General features: G+C 43.3%; 2 protein-coding genes across 2 annotated transcripts in view; both read right to left on the reverse strand.

The window, feature by feature from the left end:
* Window positions 1–7,202, reverse strand: part of CDC5L (cell division cycle 5 like) — a 31,919-nt gene extending 24,717 nt beyond the window's left edge. The window contains exons 1-6 of the mRNA XM_064709909.1: window positions 6,900–7,202; window positions 3,842–3,945; window positions 2,862–3,023; window positions 1,924–2,051; window positions 986–1,085; window positions 684–902 (exon numbers count right to left, since the gene is read on the reverse strand). Coding sequence (XP_064565979.1) covers window positions 684–902; window positions 986–1,085; window positions 1,924–2,051; window positions 2,862–3,023; window positions 3,842–3,945; window positions 6,900–6,944 — 758 coding nt within the window. The 5' untranslated portion in view covers window positions 6,945–7,202. The remainder of the gene's footprint in view (window positions 1–683; window positions 903–985; window positions 1,086–1,923; window positions 2,052–2,861; window positions 3,024–3,841; window positions 3,946–6,899) is intronic.
* Window positions 7,203–8,644: 1,442 nt separating this feature from the next.
* On the reverse strand, window positions 8,645–14,937 carry LOC135446225 (zinc finger protein 845-like). Its single transcript, XM_064709910.1, has 3 exons — window positions 14,826–14,937; window positions 13,994–14,593; window positions 8,645–13,356 (listed from the first exon to the last, which is right to left on the reverse strand). The coding sequence occupies exons 1-3, from the start codon at window positions 14,890–14,892 to the stop codon at window positions 10,715–10,717; spliced, it is 3,309 nt and encodes a 1,102-aa protein (XP_064565980.1). The 5' UTR covers window positions 14,893–14,937; the 3' UTR covers window positions 8,645–10,714.
* Window positions 14,938–15,548: the final 611 nt, after the last annotated feature.

Raw genomic sequence — 15,548 nt, forward strand, 5'->3', positions numbered from 1 at the left:
CATAACTTTAGTCTGAAGCTCCTGCCTGACCCTCTGAACACATAGCCATGCAGAAAAATCAGTTAGTAATGCTACATGAGTTAATAAACCAAATTGTACATGGCACTGAACTCTCTCAGTAAAATGCAGTTTTGGCAGTAATGGGAAATACAACTGGACAATTAAGTATGTTGCAAGTATGTATGCCCAAGAGTGGCATTTAACTTCTCAACTACACTTTTGGGGATTTCTGGGGGGGGATGGGTAGAAATTAAGCATTTAAGGACATCAACTTAAGAACAACTCCATCAGAAGTAATACTACAAATCTACTCCTATAAGCAATCATTATAAAGTTATTATTTAAAGGACACTAAACACACAAGCAAATAAACTGCTAAAAAAACCAATCTCAAAAAAAATAACATTTCAACTTAAAGAACAAGAACATATGTGAGAAACATTATTCTGATGAAAGGTGAACTAGAGGAAAGAAAAGAGGTGATCATAGACAATAGGTGAACTAGACCTTCTGGAAAGATAAAACCACAGAAAACTGAAAAGGCAGAGGCCACCTGCACTTTTATCTGTCCCATGGAAAATACATTTCCCATCCACATTATGTTTCCAGGATTTAACACACAGACATGTGGGTTGCTTTTTTTTCAGATACACTGTTCCCTCCTTATTCCAACACACACTTACGATCTTAATTCTCCATCCAGGTCTTGCTGACGCAGTCTCCTGAAATCTGCATCCAGGGACTGATAATTTTCTTCTGATGTATCATAAAAACCAGGGGCAGGCTTCTTTTCAAATGGAATTTCTGCATTGTAATCCACACCTCTCTTCTTTTTTCTTTTCTTCTGGATCTCAATTCCAGCAGCGCGAAGTTCTCGTCTTTTCTGGAGAGCAGCAAGACGTCTGAAGAAACAGTAACAGCACATGATTTAAAGTGTAAATTAAAGAAAAGGAGTCCCAGGATATGAAACCAAATGTAAATTTACCGAGCTTCTTCCAGCTGCTTCTCCCTGGCTTTCCTCTTGGCCTTCTTTCCCTGTGTATTTGCCAGACGTGCTCGAGCCTCAGACAGCATTTCAAGCTCATCTACAATAGCACAGATAAATACAGCAGTGAATCTGCACTTACAAGATGAGAGTCAGAAAAAACATGACACTAAAATCAGAAAACCATCTATAAAAGCTGAATCAATCAATCATATGCACTCTGTATCATCACCAATCTCCAAGTTGTACCAATGTATTTACTGAATCACTAGACAGGTGAAATGAAGACTTTTAGAAAAAAGCCTCATGTTGAAAATAGTATCAGTAAGTATCAACACCAAATAAAAATATTTACATAAAGAGGCCAACTGACCACATTAATGAAAGTAAAACTTCATTTACATCTTTATCTGAGAGTATTTTCTTGAGAACTTGTTAATTGCATTTACTTCCAGAGCTGAGAGTGTTGATTTTGTGAACCTGTGACTGTTCAAAAACACCAACAGTCCATTAAGGGAATTTTAACAATGTGCATTTTTCTGTGCACATTTCTGTGCAGTTTGTAACATTGCTTTGTGAAAGGGAAAAAAAAAAAAAAAACAAGTCAGGCAGTCCTGTGCCTCAGCATGGATTCATCTGAGAGGTGTGAGCTGATGGAAAATGATGAAGATACGAATGCAAATGAGCAGAGCAGTTGTCAAAGTAAAGAACAGCCAGTCGCGGTAACAGATAAGGAAGCAAAAAAGGCACCAAGACAAGAAAAACTTTAAAAGTATAATTGACTGCCCAGATACAGAAATAAGACAAATTGTGCAAGTAAATTAATGACCAGGCAGTGGTGGAAAAAAAGGAAGAAACTAAGGTACACTGGCTGTGTAAACAGAAAAATCAAACAGATCAGATTTCTGTCAAAAATAGTAAACACACCCCGAACTCACCTTCATCCATGTCAATGGGATCTGGCCTGGCAGGTTTGGTTTCTGGATTTGGATCGATTTCTCCAGGTTTCAGTTTCCGAGGATCATCAGCAGTTTCTTCCTCATTGTCTCTCTGAGCAGCTTTGTCCCTAAAATCACATTGTAGGTGTTTGTTTTCCAGCTCTTTGTTTTTCCCCACACTCATAACCACCACCCCTTAAATGTCTCCAAAGACTGATGATAAAGCAGCAACCTCATGGTCTGTACAATACAGTTAATCTGTTATACAATTCACAAATGTGGTACAGCTCCATAATCTTAAGACAAGAGAAAGAAACCAACACAGTATTACATTACAACAATAAAATATTCTATAAAATACAACACTAATACAGCTAGTAAAGAAATCCCCTCAGGTAATCTTTCATAATAAAAACAAGAATTCCAGCAGTGTGACAAAATTAAAAAATCAAGTTTTATATTATGTTTTTTCTACTTAACCAATTGCACCAGAACTAATAATGCTCACAAGGGAAAACAGCACATTCTTTCTCTTCTCGTGGTCAAAAGAAACCCCTTGTTATCTGCACATTCAGCCACTTCAACACAAGTTTTATGTCTCTTCTTTCTCACATACCCACTTCTGCTGATCAGCCAGGCAAAAAATGCCCAAAGAGCCTAACAGAAGCATAAATCTTGGCAATCCCTTAGCCAGAATGACCAGGAGCAGGTAGAGATACACCTATCTCTATCCAAGCTGCTCTCCAGGCTCCAGGAGCTCCCTTCAAGCTAGACACAAGTGACTGAACACAATCTTTAAAGATTTGCTTACAAAAGGACTCAGTCAGCTTGAAACCACCTTAATTTCCCAAAGGAGAAGGGAATGACAAACTGCTACAACTCCTCAGATTTTTTGGGTATTCTTGGCTAGATTTTCCTCTAGGCCAGCAGAAACTCACAGCAGAAATTCATAGTGTTCCAAGCACTGTGCAGCAGTTCTGCCAATGATGGGGGCAATGGTTCTCCACTGGGTTGGCATCAGCTTGGCCAGGTGCAGCAGCTTCTCCTCCTCCTCCCGAGACCACTCTGTCTTTTTGATGCTGGGGTCCAGCCATTCGTACCTGCAGTGAGGGAAAAAATTAAAGATGACAGATCCAAGTTATCCCTTGATTTGTCTTCAAGAGGGTTTTCATGACATATGTATTTGGGCTTTAAAATGTATTATTTATCCAGCACTTTTCACACAGATATGGCCTCTTCCTTTTCCCATCTCTATTCTGGCAAAGTAAAGAGTCACAGAATTAATCCTGAAAAAAGTAAAAATTGCAACTATCAAAGACAGAGAAATGGTAGAATTGTTTGGTCTGGAGACTTCAACAATTATCTCACTAATCCTCAACTGTGCCAGTACTGTTATCTCTACAATAAGTATTCTATTAAATATGTGTAGTTCAGTACTTGAGAAAGTAAGTCTGATTCTCAAATACATTTATGCTGCATCAGTATTTGCATCAGTTTAAAGCTCCTATTTTTCATAAAATACTAAATTTCACAGTGCAATTTCTTAATGCTTACTCTCAAGCCAAACTCCCATTACATGAAATTAGAAAATTATATGTAAGAGAGATTAGTATCTTACAATTTTACTTCCTTGGCAATATCCACTGATTAAAACATGTTTAAATAAAAGGAAAAACTAATGTTGATATTTTAAACTGATCCTGCATTTGCTAACACTGCAGTCACTGGCAAACAGAAGATCTGGCTATTTTTTTTCAACTACTTTCAAGCATTAACAATTTGAAGTTTCCATGATAAAATCAAACAGTGTTAAAACTGTTGTTGGTCTGTGGACATAAGTTAGTCTGTGGTAACATTTTTTCCTAAATTTCCACTAATTATGAAGGTCATATTCCCAGGCACAGCACCTCTCACTTACCATCTGGCTTTGCACTGCTTTGCTGATTTCCTGTGCAATAATGAGGCAATTCGAGACCACTGGTTTTTGCCATATTTCATAACAGCTGCTTTCAGAATTTCATCCTTGAAAAAACCATAAATAAATACCCTTATGGACTGCAAAACAGAAGGTCTGAGCTCAAGCAAAGGAGAACATGGTAAATTTCATGGGCTGTCCCAGAGGAAACAGCATAACACAGCATAACACTGCTACTTCTGTTCCATTTTATTCTCAAGAAAAATGAGGATCTGTATTTCAAAGATCAATGAAATCCATAAAGATTAAATGAAATAGACACCTGATTATTGTTCCAAACTTCACATAGCCAACAGAACTTCCCAAATAATTATTTTCAATGCTCTCTAATGCACTAGTGTTTAAAGGCTCTGTATGTCTTCCCTGAAGGATGGCAAGAGAGGCAAGGAGGTGTTTGTCTGGTAATGACATCGCAACTGGAAAAAAGTAGAACTGGCAGATAGCCCTGGCTGCCCTGCTTTAAATAATACTGTAAAGTTATCTATTTTTCACATTTTAATACAACTGGAATAAAAATGTAATAGGTTCAGCTTGGGAGCCAGGTTGTTCACATACAATGAAGCGTGTGAGTTTGTCCAGAAGCCAGAAGTGCTGTCAATTGTCTGTCAATCCATCCATCAATCCCTCTCTCCCTTTCTCGATAGATGGGTTCATTATTTCTGGATTATTCACAGGAAGTGGTATTTTAAATGCATTAAAACTATTCTTACAGCCCTGTCAACCACACACATCCCTCTCCTGTAGCCAGTGAGAGTTCAGGGAGTCTGACACTGTCTCCCCTGACACCTCCCAGGGAACAACAGCTTTAACTGCGAGCTTATTGATCTGGCGTGACCTGCTACAGGCAACAATTCATGTGATTACTGTTCTGAAATAAATAATAAATCCTCCCCTGTGTGTTTTTTAACTTGGTGCTCTATGGCACACAGGAGCTGTACCAGTGACATGAACAGGCTTTTTTGCCTGTAATTGGTCATTTTACGAATGACCTGGTATCACCTGATTCCCCTTTCTCTGTCTTTAATGCTGTATGTATCATCAAAATGTTAAAAACAAAATAAAAATCCAACACCTCTTTTATCTCTGGGACACAAAACCTGGTGAACCAGGGATCTCTTTGGCCACTGGAACAGGCTCCCCAGGGCAGTGGCCACAGCCCTGAGCCTGATAGAGCTCAAGCAGCATTTGGACAATGCTCTTAGGCCAGGGTGGGATTTTTGGAGGTGTTCTGTGCAGGAGCTGGAGTTGATGGATCTCGTGGGTCCCTTCCCACCCAGGATGTTCTGTGATTCCATTTAATGCACTGCTCTTTCTCTTCAGCTGTCACCAAAATTTATCAAGTATGGAAGACCCTAAGAATGGGGTGAAGACAATGTGAGTTTTCCTGTCCTCTGCTGACCCCAAATTTAGCTGCCTCCTGGCACATCACCACAGCACAAGTGCTTAAAAGCACACACAGCACATTTTATCCTCTATTACTTTTTCTACACTGTTTCCTGGAACCATGTACATGCCTGGTGTTCACAGTATGCAGTGACAGAGTTCTGTATTTCACAGTGCCAGGAACATCATTTTGCTTTAAACATACATCTAATTAAACTGATATCCTTGATTTCACATATTATTTATTTTTTTTCATGACTACTTGTGGTTCTGAAAGCTTGTGATAGCAAAATTGGAGGGGAATTGTTCTTTTTGGGAACAGCAACTTCTGTGTACAGGATTCTTGGGGCTGCAGATGAAGAGCCCACACACATTGACAAGAAACAGACTGAAGTTGCACCAGGGGTTTAGATTAGTTATAAGGATTTTTTCTTCCCATGGAAAGGGTGGTAAAGCATTGGAACAGGCTGCTCAGGGTGGTACTGGAGCCACCACTCCTGAAGTGATAAAAAAAATGTGGATGTGGCACTTAAGGATGGGTTAAATGGTGAACATGGTGGTGGTGCTGCTGGGTTGATGGCTGGACACTTGGTGATTTTAACTCTTTTTCCAATCCTAAAAGTTGTATGACTCTGCCTTTGTCAATTCCACATTTGGAAATATCTTTAAGGGCAAGAGATTCCTGCTGCCTCATTCTCCTAGAGCATAAGAAACCTGCCTGTGCAGCACTGGTCACACTCTATCCTGTGAGAGGGACATCTCCAAGCACAGCACAGCCCATGCTTCCTCTCCAGTGGCAGTGGGAACAGTCTCCCTGGGGCAGAAGGACACAACACACACATGGCTGAGCTTCCCAATCTGCAGCCCAAGGGAAAAACACCAATGTGACCTTGTGACCTTTGCCTACTGGAAGGAGGAAGGCACAGGTTATTGGAGAATGCAACCAACAGAGAGGGAAGGAATTAGAGAATCAGGTTGGAAAAAACCTCTCAGATCACTGAGTTTAATCTACATCTGATCACCACCATGCCAATGAGGCCATGGCACTCAGTGCCACATCCAGGCTTTCCTTAAACACCTTCAGGGACAGTGACTCCATCACCTCCCTGGGCAGCCCATTCCAATACTTAATCATCAGCTCCCTCCGCAGTTCCTCATCAGACCTGTGCTACAGACCTTTCCCTGCCCTCTCTCCTTTCCTGCGAAAAAATTCTTCCTAACGTCCAACCTAAACCTCTACTGGTGCACTTTGAGGCCATGTCCTCGTGTCTTGGGAGTAGAGCCAGACCCACACCTGGCTGCAACCTCCTGTCAGGGAATTGTGGAGAGCCAGAAAATCCCCCCAGGCTGAGCCCCTCCAGCTCCCTCAGCTGTTCCTCATCACACCTGTGCCCCAGACCCTTCCCTGCCCTCTCTCCTGCAGTCCCAACCCCTCCGATCTCCCGGCACAGCGGCTCCGGCAGCCCCGACGCTAACCGGGGATACCCCAACCCCGGAGCCCCGCGCAGGCGCACACGGCACCCGCCCCCTCCCGCGCCTGCGCACCAGTGAGGGCTTCCCCCCCCCCCACCTGCCCGGCCCTGAGGGGGGACGGGGCTCGAACCCCGCCGAGTCTTACCTCGGTGTTCCGCCACACGCCGCCTTTAATCATAATCCGCGGCATCTTGGCGGTGAAGGGAGGCGGGGACGAACCCCTGGAGCGAGAGAATGGAGAGGGGGCGGGAGCGCCACTGGTGTCAGCGGGGCCGGCTGAGACGGCGCACGGTCGCCCTCGGGGGCGGCGGGTGCCGAGGGCGAGGGAAGCGGGGCCGGCTGCTCTGCCAGAAAAGCGGGAAGCGGGTCCGGCGGCTTTTCCAAGGGAAGCGAGGCCGCTGCTCCTGCACGGAAGCGGGTCCGGCCACGCATGCGCAGCCCCCCCGCGTGTCCTGAGGCGGCGCTCGGCGCTAGCGCCCCCTGGCGGCCGGAGGAGCGCACGGCGGAGGGGCCCGGGCGGCGCCGAAAGGAGGAACTGGGCGTTCATTAAACTCTTCAAATTCCCTCAGGGGACGCAAAAGAGATAGCGGAAAGAAATCACATCTCCCCAGTGTTCCCAAGGTATTTTGTTAATTTCAGGAAAAAGCCCTAAGGTTTATGTGTGGAATAAATTCTTGGCTGTGAGGGTGAGGAGGCCCTGGCACAGGATGCCCAGAGAAGCTGTGGCTGCCCCATCGCTGGTGGTGTCCAAGGCCAGGTTGGACAGGGCTTGGAGCAGCCTGGGATGGTGGAAGGGGTCCCTGCCCACGGCAAGGGGTGGAACGAGATAATCTTTAAGGGGCCAATGCAAAACTATTCTGTGATTCTACAAGAGAGCAACCTTGATAGTCCATTTGCATATTAACACACACACACCCCAAAGGAGTGTATATAAGCTACATACCTGAATTTGGGAAATGCTCATAGGTAGGTACTCATGTCACTCTCAACAGGTGAAGGGTTGAGTGTCAAGGAGTGGGGCTCTCAGCTCAGGACCTGTCACTGTCCCTCAGCTGTGGTGCCCCAGGTATCTCCAGCCTGGGAGCTCAGAGGCCCCACTCAATGGGAAGTGCTGGTCTCAGCCTGCTGCAGTCTGGAGAGCTCAGAGGGCCTAAAATACCCCTGCTTAGATAGTCACAACAGACTTGGCTTTGGTCATAGCAATTTTCCGCCCTGGCTGCAATTCAGGTTGGTAACTTTCTCTGAAAGTTCAAAAACAAAAAAGTTGTTCCACATGAATGGTTATTCAGGTAAGAAAAATAAGTTCACAAAGGCTCTTAAAACCCAGAGGGCTCCTTAGCCAGCACAAGCTCCTGGGAGCAGACAGTGTTTTGACAAGCTCAAGAGGAGCTCAGCTCAGCTTGTCAAGGCCAAGCCCTAACAATCATTTGTGAGACCACAGTATGGCCCAAACAGGAGAAGGCACCACCACACCATACAGGTCTGACCCACTATTGTTCATTTATATCACCTCCAGTTTAATTTGTAATAATTTAATTAGCAGATGCACAGCAGGTGAAATGACAGCTTTTTGCTCAATTTGTCTTGTTACACTTCCCTGTTTTGTCCAAATTCAGGATATGTTCATGGAGAAAATTATGAAACTTCTTAGGTTTAATTAGGAAACTTCATATTATGATTTAGGAAAGGCTTTGATTTTTGTTTAAACTGCAGGAATAAAAAATATTACAGTTCTAGCTACCAAAAAAAGAAATTCCAACAACAGCCCATGTCTTAATTGAAACTGAATATGCCTCAACCTTTAAATTTCACTGACTTAGCAGGCTGATAATACCTTTGAAACCCCAAAAATCCAGTGCAGTGCATAAGGAACAGAAAGCAACATCAGGAGTCATTGAAGTGCTTATTTTTATTAGAGGCAGTGACTATGAATAATTATTTTTATAAAATCAAGCTCTAACTGAAAGTACCTTCTTGTTCTTACTTAAAATTTGAAGAAACTTACATTTACAAACTCTTTCAAAAATTTACTGCAGAAAATTTATCCCCCTAAACCAGGCTGTTTTCATCACTGGTGTACACCATGCTTTTAAACCACAGTGCTCTGTCAGATTTAGCCTTTCTAGTCTCATCTAATATAGAGGCTTACAATCCCTTCAGTATTTTTGTTTTCTCTTTGTACCTGTTCTTTTCAAATCAGACCAGAATTGTAATGTAACAGGTAAAAATGCCTCCATGCTCGAGTAACCATTTGTATTTCCCAGGAATGTTTTTCTTTCTTCACACAGGATAACATTCTTCTTTCTCACAACTGGATTAGGTGGCTCCAAGGTCTGAATCACTCATCTGTAACCACCATGGTCAGGCACAGACACTTGTCTGACTTCACTGAAGCTGCAAAGAACTGGATCACTTGAATATCTCTGCTGATCTGGCCTTAAATACATTCATGTGTCCATGAGTTTCAACCCATTATTGGAAAATTGTCCCCCAAATCACAGAATGGTTGCAGGGCTCTGGCAGACAAGCTCCTGCTCAGGCAGGGCCACCCAGAACTGGTTGTCCAGGATTGAATCCAGATGGCTTTTAAATATCTGAAAAGAGGAGAACTCACTACCTCTCTGGGCAGCCCTTCCCAACCTGTCTCCAATGTTAGCAGAAAGCCTCTACAAGACATCATCTGTATTTCTACAGAAGGACACACATCCAGAAGCAGAAGAAAAAAGTAGAGTTCCACATTTGCATTCTCTAAATTAAACCACAGGTTTGTTCTGCTGCTCCATGGACTGAGCTGTAGCATTGGGACAGTTTGCACCAGGCCTTTGCTGTTGCCTTTCCTCACACAAGGGGATAACACAGTTATTAAAACCAGTAACCACACTCAAAGAGTTCCTAGCACTGCATAACTCCAAAACAAAGAAAGATTTGTCTAGACTTGAATATAAATTGGAAGCAGCATCCATCTGGCTTCACCATACCCTGCACCAACTGCTGCATAGTACAATGGTTCTTACACACAATATTTTAGACTAAGAGTAAAGTTCTTAAACTAATTTTAATTTCAGACACTGTGAAGGACTTCAATGTAACTAAACAGCATTCACAATTATTATTAACAGAAGTTATTTGAAAAGTGTTTCATCTATTTTAACAAACAACACAGTAACTACCAACCTGAGAAAAGGTAAGGCATTGTACTTAATGTACTACATTAACATTAGACATTCACATAAAATTGAAGATTTAAAGATTCCCAGTATCATAAAATAGATGTTTCTGGACATTACCATTTCTGTCAGACTACTCAAAAAATTATCAAAACTACAGACAAGGTAACAGCTTAATGAATATCTTATATATACAGACACATGTTAAACATTTCAATGTCACAAGTTCCCAGTGATGACATGCATATTTTGTTTCTGTAATTTGGTGAGATACCATTTTTTTTTCCTCTTACAAGTATTGCAAAAAGCACCTGGGAGTAAAGGAGGCAACTTTCAGCAGATGGGAGGTAGCATTTAGCCTCCAGATGCAATGAAAATTTTTATATGAAAAGTTATTACTACAAAATATAACATGCCCTTCCTTCCCTCCTGTTACACATTATTTCAGTTAGAAAAGAGATTTTTTTTCTTATTAAATTTCTACAAGAAAATAAGTGGTGCAGAATAACTGCTTAAACACAGATGAACACTGGCCAAAATAACTGACCTCTACTGAAGCAGTTACTCAGGGATGAAAAAGTGTCTCCAAGATCTTCAGCACAGCCTGTGCTAGAACTGATGTTCCCAGAAACAGCTGCAGCAAACCAGGACCCCAAGTGTCACTCTCCCAACCAAAATGCTGCATGCATCCATTACCAACCATTGCTCTGGGACAGCAAAGGAACATAAAACCATAAAAACTCAGGACATGCAAACCTGCCCAAAACCAAGCACCAACTTCCAATTCTCAACCTCACATTCCAGCGTCGTGCTGCTGCTTATGCTTCTCCAGCAGTTTTTTGGTGGGCAGCACCACATTACACTTTGCACACCTGTGCTTCTTTTTGTGCGTTTTTATGTGCTTTTGGAAAGCCTGTTTATCCACGGTGGAGTACCTGCACCTCCTGCAGTGCAGCTTGAGGTGGGTCAGCCAGTGGCGCTTGAGGTGGCTGGAGGTGCGGAAGGCCAGCGAGCACTGCCCGCACTGGAACGGCTTCTCCCCCGTGTGGATCCTCAGGTGCAGCTTCAGGTTCCCGCTGTGGGTTGTGCAATAGCCACACTCCTCACACCTGTACGTCTTGACAGGCAGCTCCTCGTGCTCGTAGAAGCAGCCAGGAGAGGAGGTTCCCTCCCCGCTGTGAGAAGCCAGGTGCTGCTTCAGGGACAGCCATTTGTTGGTGGAGTAGTCACAGCTCATGCACTTGAAATGCCCCACGTTCAAATGTGTGAGTCTGTGCCTCTTCAGGTGACTGGAAGTACGGAACTTCTTCTGACAGACGGGGCAGCTGTAGGGCTTCTCACCCGTGTGAGTTCTGATGTGGAGCTCAAGGTTGCTTAAAATGGCAGTAGCATAGCTGCACTCTGAACACTGATATAGTAATGGCTGACTTTGTGCTTGCACATCATTTGCCGTGCCCCTCTGAACACCTTGCTGAACTCCCCAAACTTCTGACCCAAGCAAGGAGCTGTTTGAGCCTTTGCAGGAATCAAAATCCCTTTCTGGGTATGTGCCTCTCTGGATTTCACGATGCAATTCAAGTTTCTCTAAACACCTCTCTACAAAGAGGCAACTTCCAAACTCCTCTCCATTTTTCACATGAAGAAGGCTGTGTTTCTGCAAATGGTTTGATGTTTTAAATGTCTCATTGCACTCCTTACACACGAATGGTCTCTCATCCGTATGTATCTTTAGGTGCAGCCTGAAGTTCTTAGGAACAGCAGTAGCATAACTGCAGTGCTGGCATCTGTATGTTTGGAATGTATTGAAATTAGAAGGATATGTATCCTCCAACTTTTCCACAAAGTTATGAAATGAAGCATTATCTTGCACTTGTGAATGAGAGGTCTCTGATTTGAAGAAAGGCTCCTCTTTGTAAGTGATGGTGTCCATTTGGTAAGAGGTCTGAGGAACATCTGATCTGTTTCCAGCAACAGCCAACCTGCTGCTTCCTTGGCTGTTTCCAAGGAATTTCTTTCCAGGACATATTTTCTTATTGTCCCACACATCACCTTCTTGCTCAAACTCCACTTCTGAAGCCAGGATTCCCCCAGCCAGACAATCATTTTCTCTACCAAAAACAGAGTGAGAAACATGGCCCTGAGAATCACCATCAGCTTTGCCTACTGTGCTTGTACAGTATTTATTGCTCTGATTTGTGTAACCATTGGCCTTTAACTGTTCATGAAATTTCTTGTGAAAGCGGAGATGTCCTTTGGTGTAGAACACCAGGTTACATTCATCACATGTGTAATGCTTTGGAAGCTTTTCAGTTCTCTTTCTCCCACTCACGCAGTTGGGTTGCTGTGCTTGGCACGTTTCTGTCTCTGCGTGTGTCCTCCTGTGTCTCTCCAAGCCTGAGGTGCTGGTGAATGCTACCTGGCAGAGCTCACAGCAATATGGTTTATCCCCTGTGTGGATGTGGCTGTGCCTCACCATGCTTGCAAAATACAATGAAAAGAAGGTGCAGAACCTGCACTGGTAGAGCTTGTAGCCAGCATGCCAGTACATGTGATTTAACAGGTAGGACAAGCTGCTGCAGGAGTAATCACACTGAGGGCACTGGTAAGGGGGTCTCTCCTTGTGTCCCTTCATGTGATGAATGAAACTCCTAGGACTGGATGAAACAAAGAAACAAATTCTGCAGGAAAAGCTAACTGGCACATCCAGAGGTGTAAAGTCCCTTTCAATCTTAATGAAAAATTTCTTGTATTTACTTTCTTTTTTCTTGGTCTCAGATTTTCCTTCAGATCCTTTCTGCCTCCCTTTCCTTGCATTTATTCTCTTTTTTCTTGCCTTTTGCAACCTAGCAATCTTCTTATGAAATTTAAGGTGATTCTTAAGATTGAAAGAAAAGAAAAAAGTTTTTTTACAAAAGCAGCATTTATGTATTTTCTTATCTTTATGTGCTGAATAAATATGTTTCTTCATGTGTGCACTGCATTTAAACACAGAACTACAAAACCTGCACTTGAAACTCGATCTTTCATTCTCCTTTGCAACACAAGATGTTTTAGGAAGAGGTGTGATGGTCACACCATCATTCAGCCACTTTAAACCTTCTTGCTGGCTCTGCAACTCTTCTGAGCTTGCAAGAGAAGAAACAACTTTTTGTCGCTGGTATCTTTTCTTAGGGAATGGTGTTAACATCTTGTAAATATGCTCTCCAGTAGTATTTGGTTCAGCAGAAGTAGAAGCATTCATGTCAGGTTTCCCTACATCTTCTAGATTTTCCTTAAAAGTAGAACATTCAGTAGGAAATGGATCAGGACAATTGTAGGTAAACTTCTCTTCTTCTTTCACACCATGTTCCAAAAGAGAACTTACAGCTTCATCTTCAAATTTGCTTATTTCCCTGTAATCAATTTCATCATCTCCATTCTTTGAGGAATCAGAATCTACAAGGAGATATAAAAAGTCACATTTCATACAATCACAAATATTCATTATTAATTCATAGTAATAATCCCAAATTGCCTAATGAGTTTCTTGTTCTTCATACCTTCTGTTTCCTTATTATTTCCCTCTCTCCATTTTGTCCCTAATGCCTCTCTCCATGCTCCCCTCTGCCCCCAACACTGAAATGTTGCTCCTTGTTAGAAGCCACCTTCTCTCCTACTTTCTATTTTTACTCAAGACTCTGAATTTAACAAGGCAACACGACATCCAGAACACCTTCATGGCAGAATTCCTATCAAAGTACTAACACCAAGCTTTTCTAATGCTCTATTCTCAGAAATACCAGGCTTTTTTTGCATTTTTATTTTGGGAACATTTCCCTGATGAAAGGACACCCTTGTTCTCATTGGAGAAGAATGACAAAATTTTGCAGTTTCACTGCTTTTCACAGGAGTCTGTGAAAGAACTGAGCATACTCCAGGCAATATTTTCCTTCTGTTTCATTTATGAATCTAATTCAAAATGCTTACTCTAAAAGAAATTGGTTTCTTAGCTTTTCTATATAATTTTTTAATTCAAAAACTTGAGGTTTATTGTATTTTTTAAACTCTTGCAATAATCTTATGTATATATTACCTTCCATTTTAACAATTATCTCAAATTCCTTGTGGAGTTCTGCTTGTGTCTGTGGACAGTCATCCAAAAGAACACTTGCAATGCTGACAGGTTCTTCTTCATGTTTGGGTACCACTTGCAATGTCTCCAAAGTGTCGGCTCTGTCACTGTCAGCAGAGGAGAGGAGAGCAGGAATCTTCTGAAAGCCGTCATTATCAGCACAATCTTCTCCATCACTGTATTTCACTATCTCTGGAAGCTCTGTTTTGCAAGATGATGTAGGTAAGATGCAACCTGGACCACATTTATCCGTATCTGCATCATGTACATCACTTAAAGATAATGCTGATGTGTTACACACACTCTCAGCAAGCCATTTCTCCTCAGAGTACTCAATACAATTATCTTCATTTGAAACAGTCTTGTTTGCATCCCAGTTGCCTACACTGCTGCTGTCATTTGAAGGCTCCACTTCGTTTTTTAGGCAAATGTTGTTTAATTTAAACTCCTGCTCCGCTTCGGGAATGGACGCTTCCTGGTCGTTATCATCATCCTGGAGAAAATCCTCATCGCTCAGCACCAAGATAGTGATTGGCAGCACAATCTCAAACACCTCGGGCTCTGCGAGGAGAAACAGACACAAATATCGCAATTCCCCAAAATACAAAACCCCGAAACACCGGACGGCACCGCGTCCACCATAATCCCCACGCATGCCCAGTGCGCATGTGCACGCCCCGGCGGGCCCGCCAATTGCCCCCCATTCCCGCCGTCCCCACTTTCCGCGGTCCCTCGGGCACCGCCGCTGCCGCGGGAGCCGCGCTGGGTCCGTGCCCAAGCCAGCAGCACCTACCGCTGTCCGCGGCCGGCGGCGGGACCTCCTCCCCGCCCGCCTCCGCCACTCCCGGCTCCGTCGGCATCTCCGGGCCGCAGCGCCGCGGGACTCGAACCAGCGGCCGGGCGCGCCTGCGCAGGGGGCGGTGCCTCCCGGCTTCGGGGGGAGGCGGGGGCGCGGCCTCAGGAATGTGTGGGCTGGGACCCGGGACTTTGAAATACGCGTTAGAATTCAGTTTTCAACGGGCTCGTAAGTGGTTTAAAAACCCCGTTTATTCACCCACCTGCGCCAGGGAGCCCCCAGCCCTGGGCAGAATTATTCGAATGTTCCGTGAAACCTATTCCCGGTTTAAGCAATTTTGATCAGTTGTTACTTTTCCTGTAAAATTAGATCTCAGCTAATACCGATCGTACTCTTAAGATCGGAATTGTGACAACAATAAGGGACTCCCTTGCTGGGTACAGAAAGAATCGCAACATAATTGCAGGCAGAGATCACAAAATTCATTGGAACATAAGACAGCGGCTTAGGTTTCATCCTGTTCTCCTTGGCTGTTCGGGCTGAAAGTAGAAAATATATGATATATGAACGTGTGTGCAGACATATTTACATTGTAGAGATGTAGGTCTTTGTATATATCTATAAATTTATATACATTCAAGGTGTCCCTGCCCATGACACGGTGGTTGGAATGAGATGGTCTATGAGGTCCCTTCCAACAAAATACTTTCTGTAATTTTG

This window comes from Zonotrichia leucophrys, chromosome 3, assembly GCF_028769735.1.
Source record: "Zonotrichia leucophrys gambelii isolate GWCS_2022_RI chromosome 3, RI_Zleu_2.0, whole genome shotgun sequence".
NCBI lineage: Eukaryota > Metazoa > Chordata > Aves > Passeriformes > Passerellidae > Zonotrichia > Zonotrichia leucophrys.

Coding starts and splice junctions, on each gene's coding strand:
- LOC135446225 (XM_064709910.1), bottom strand. CDS start 14,892: ATGCCGACGGAGCCGGGAGTGGCGGAGGCGGGCGGGGAGGAGGTCCCG. Junction 14,594..14,825: donor GCCGCCGGCCGCGGACAGCG/GTAGGTGCTGCT, acceptor TTCTCCTCGCAG/AGCCCGAGGTGTTTGAGATT. Junction 13,357..13,993: donor GATAATTGTTAAAATGGAAG/GTAATATATACA, acceptor ATCTCCTTGTAG/ATTCTGATTCCTCAAAGAAT.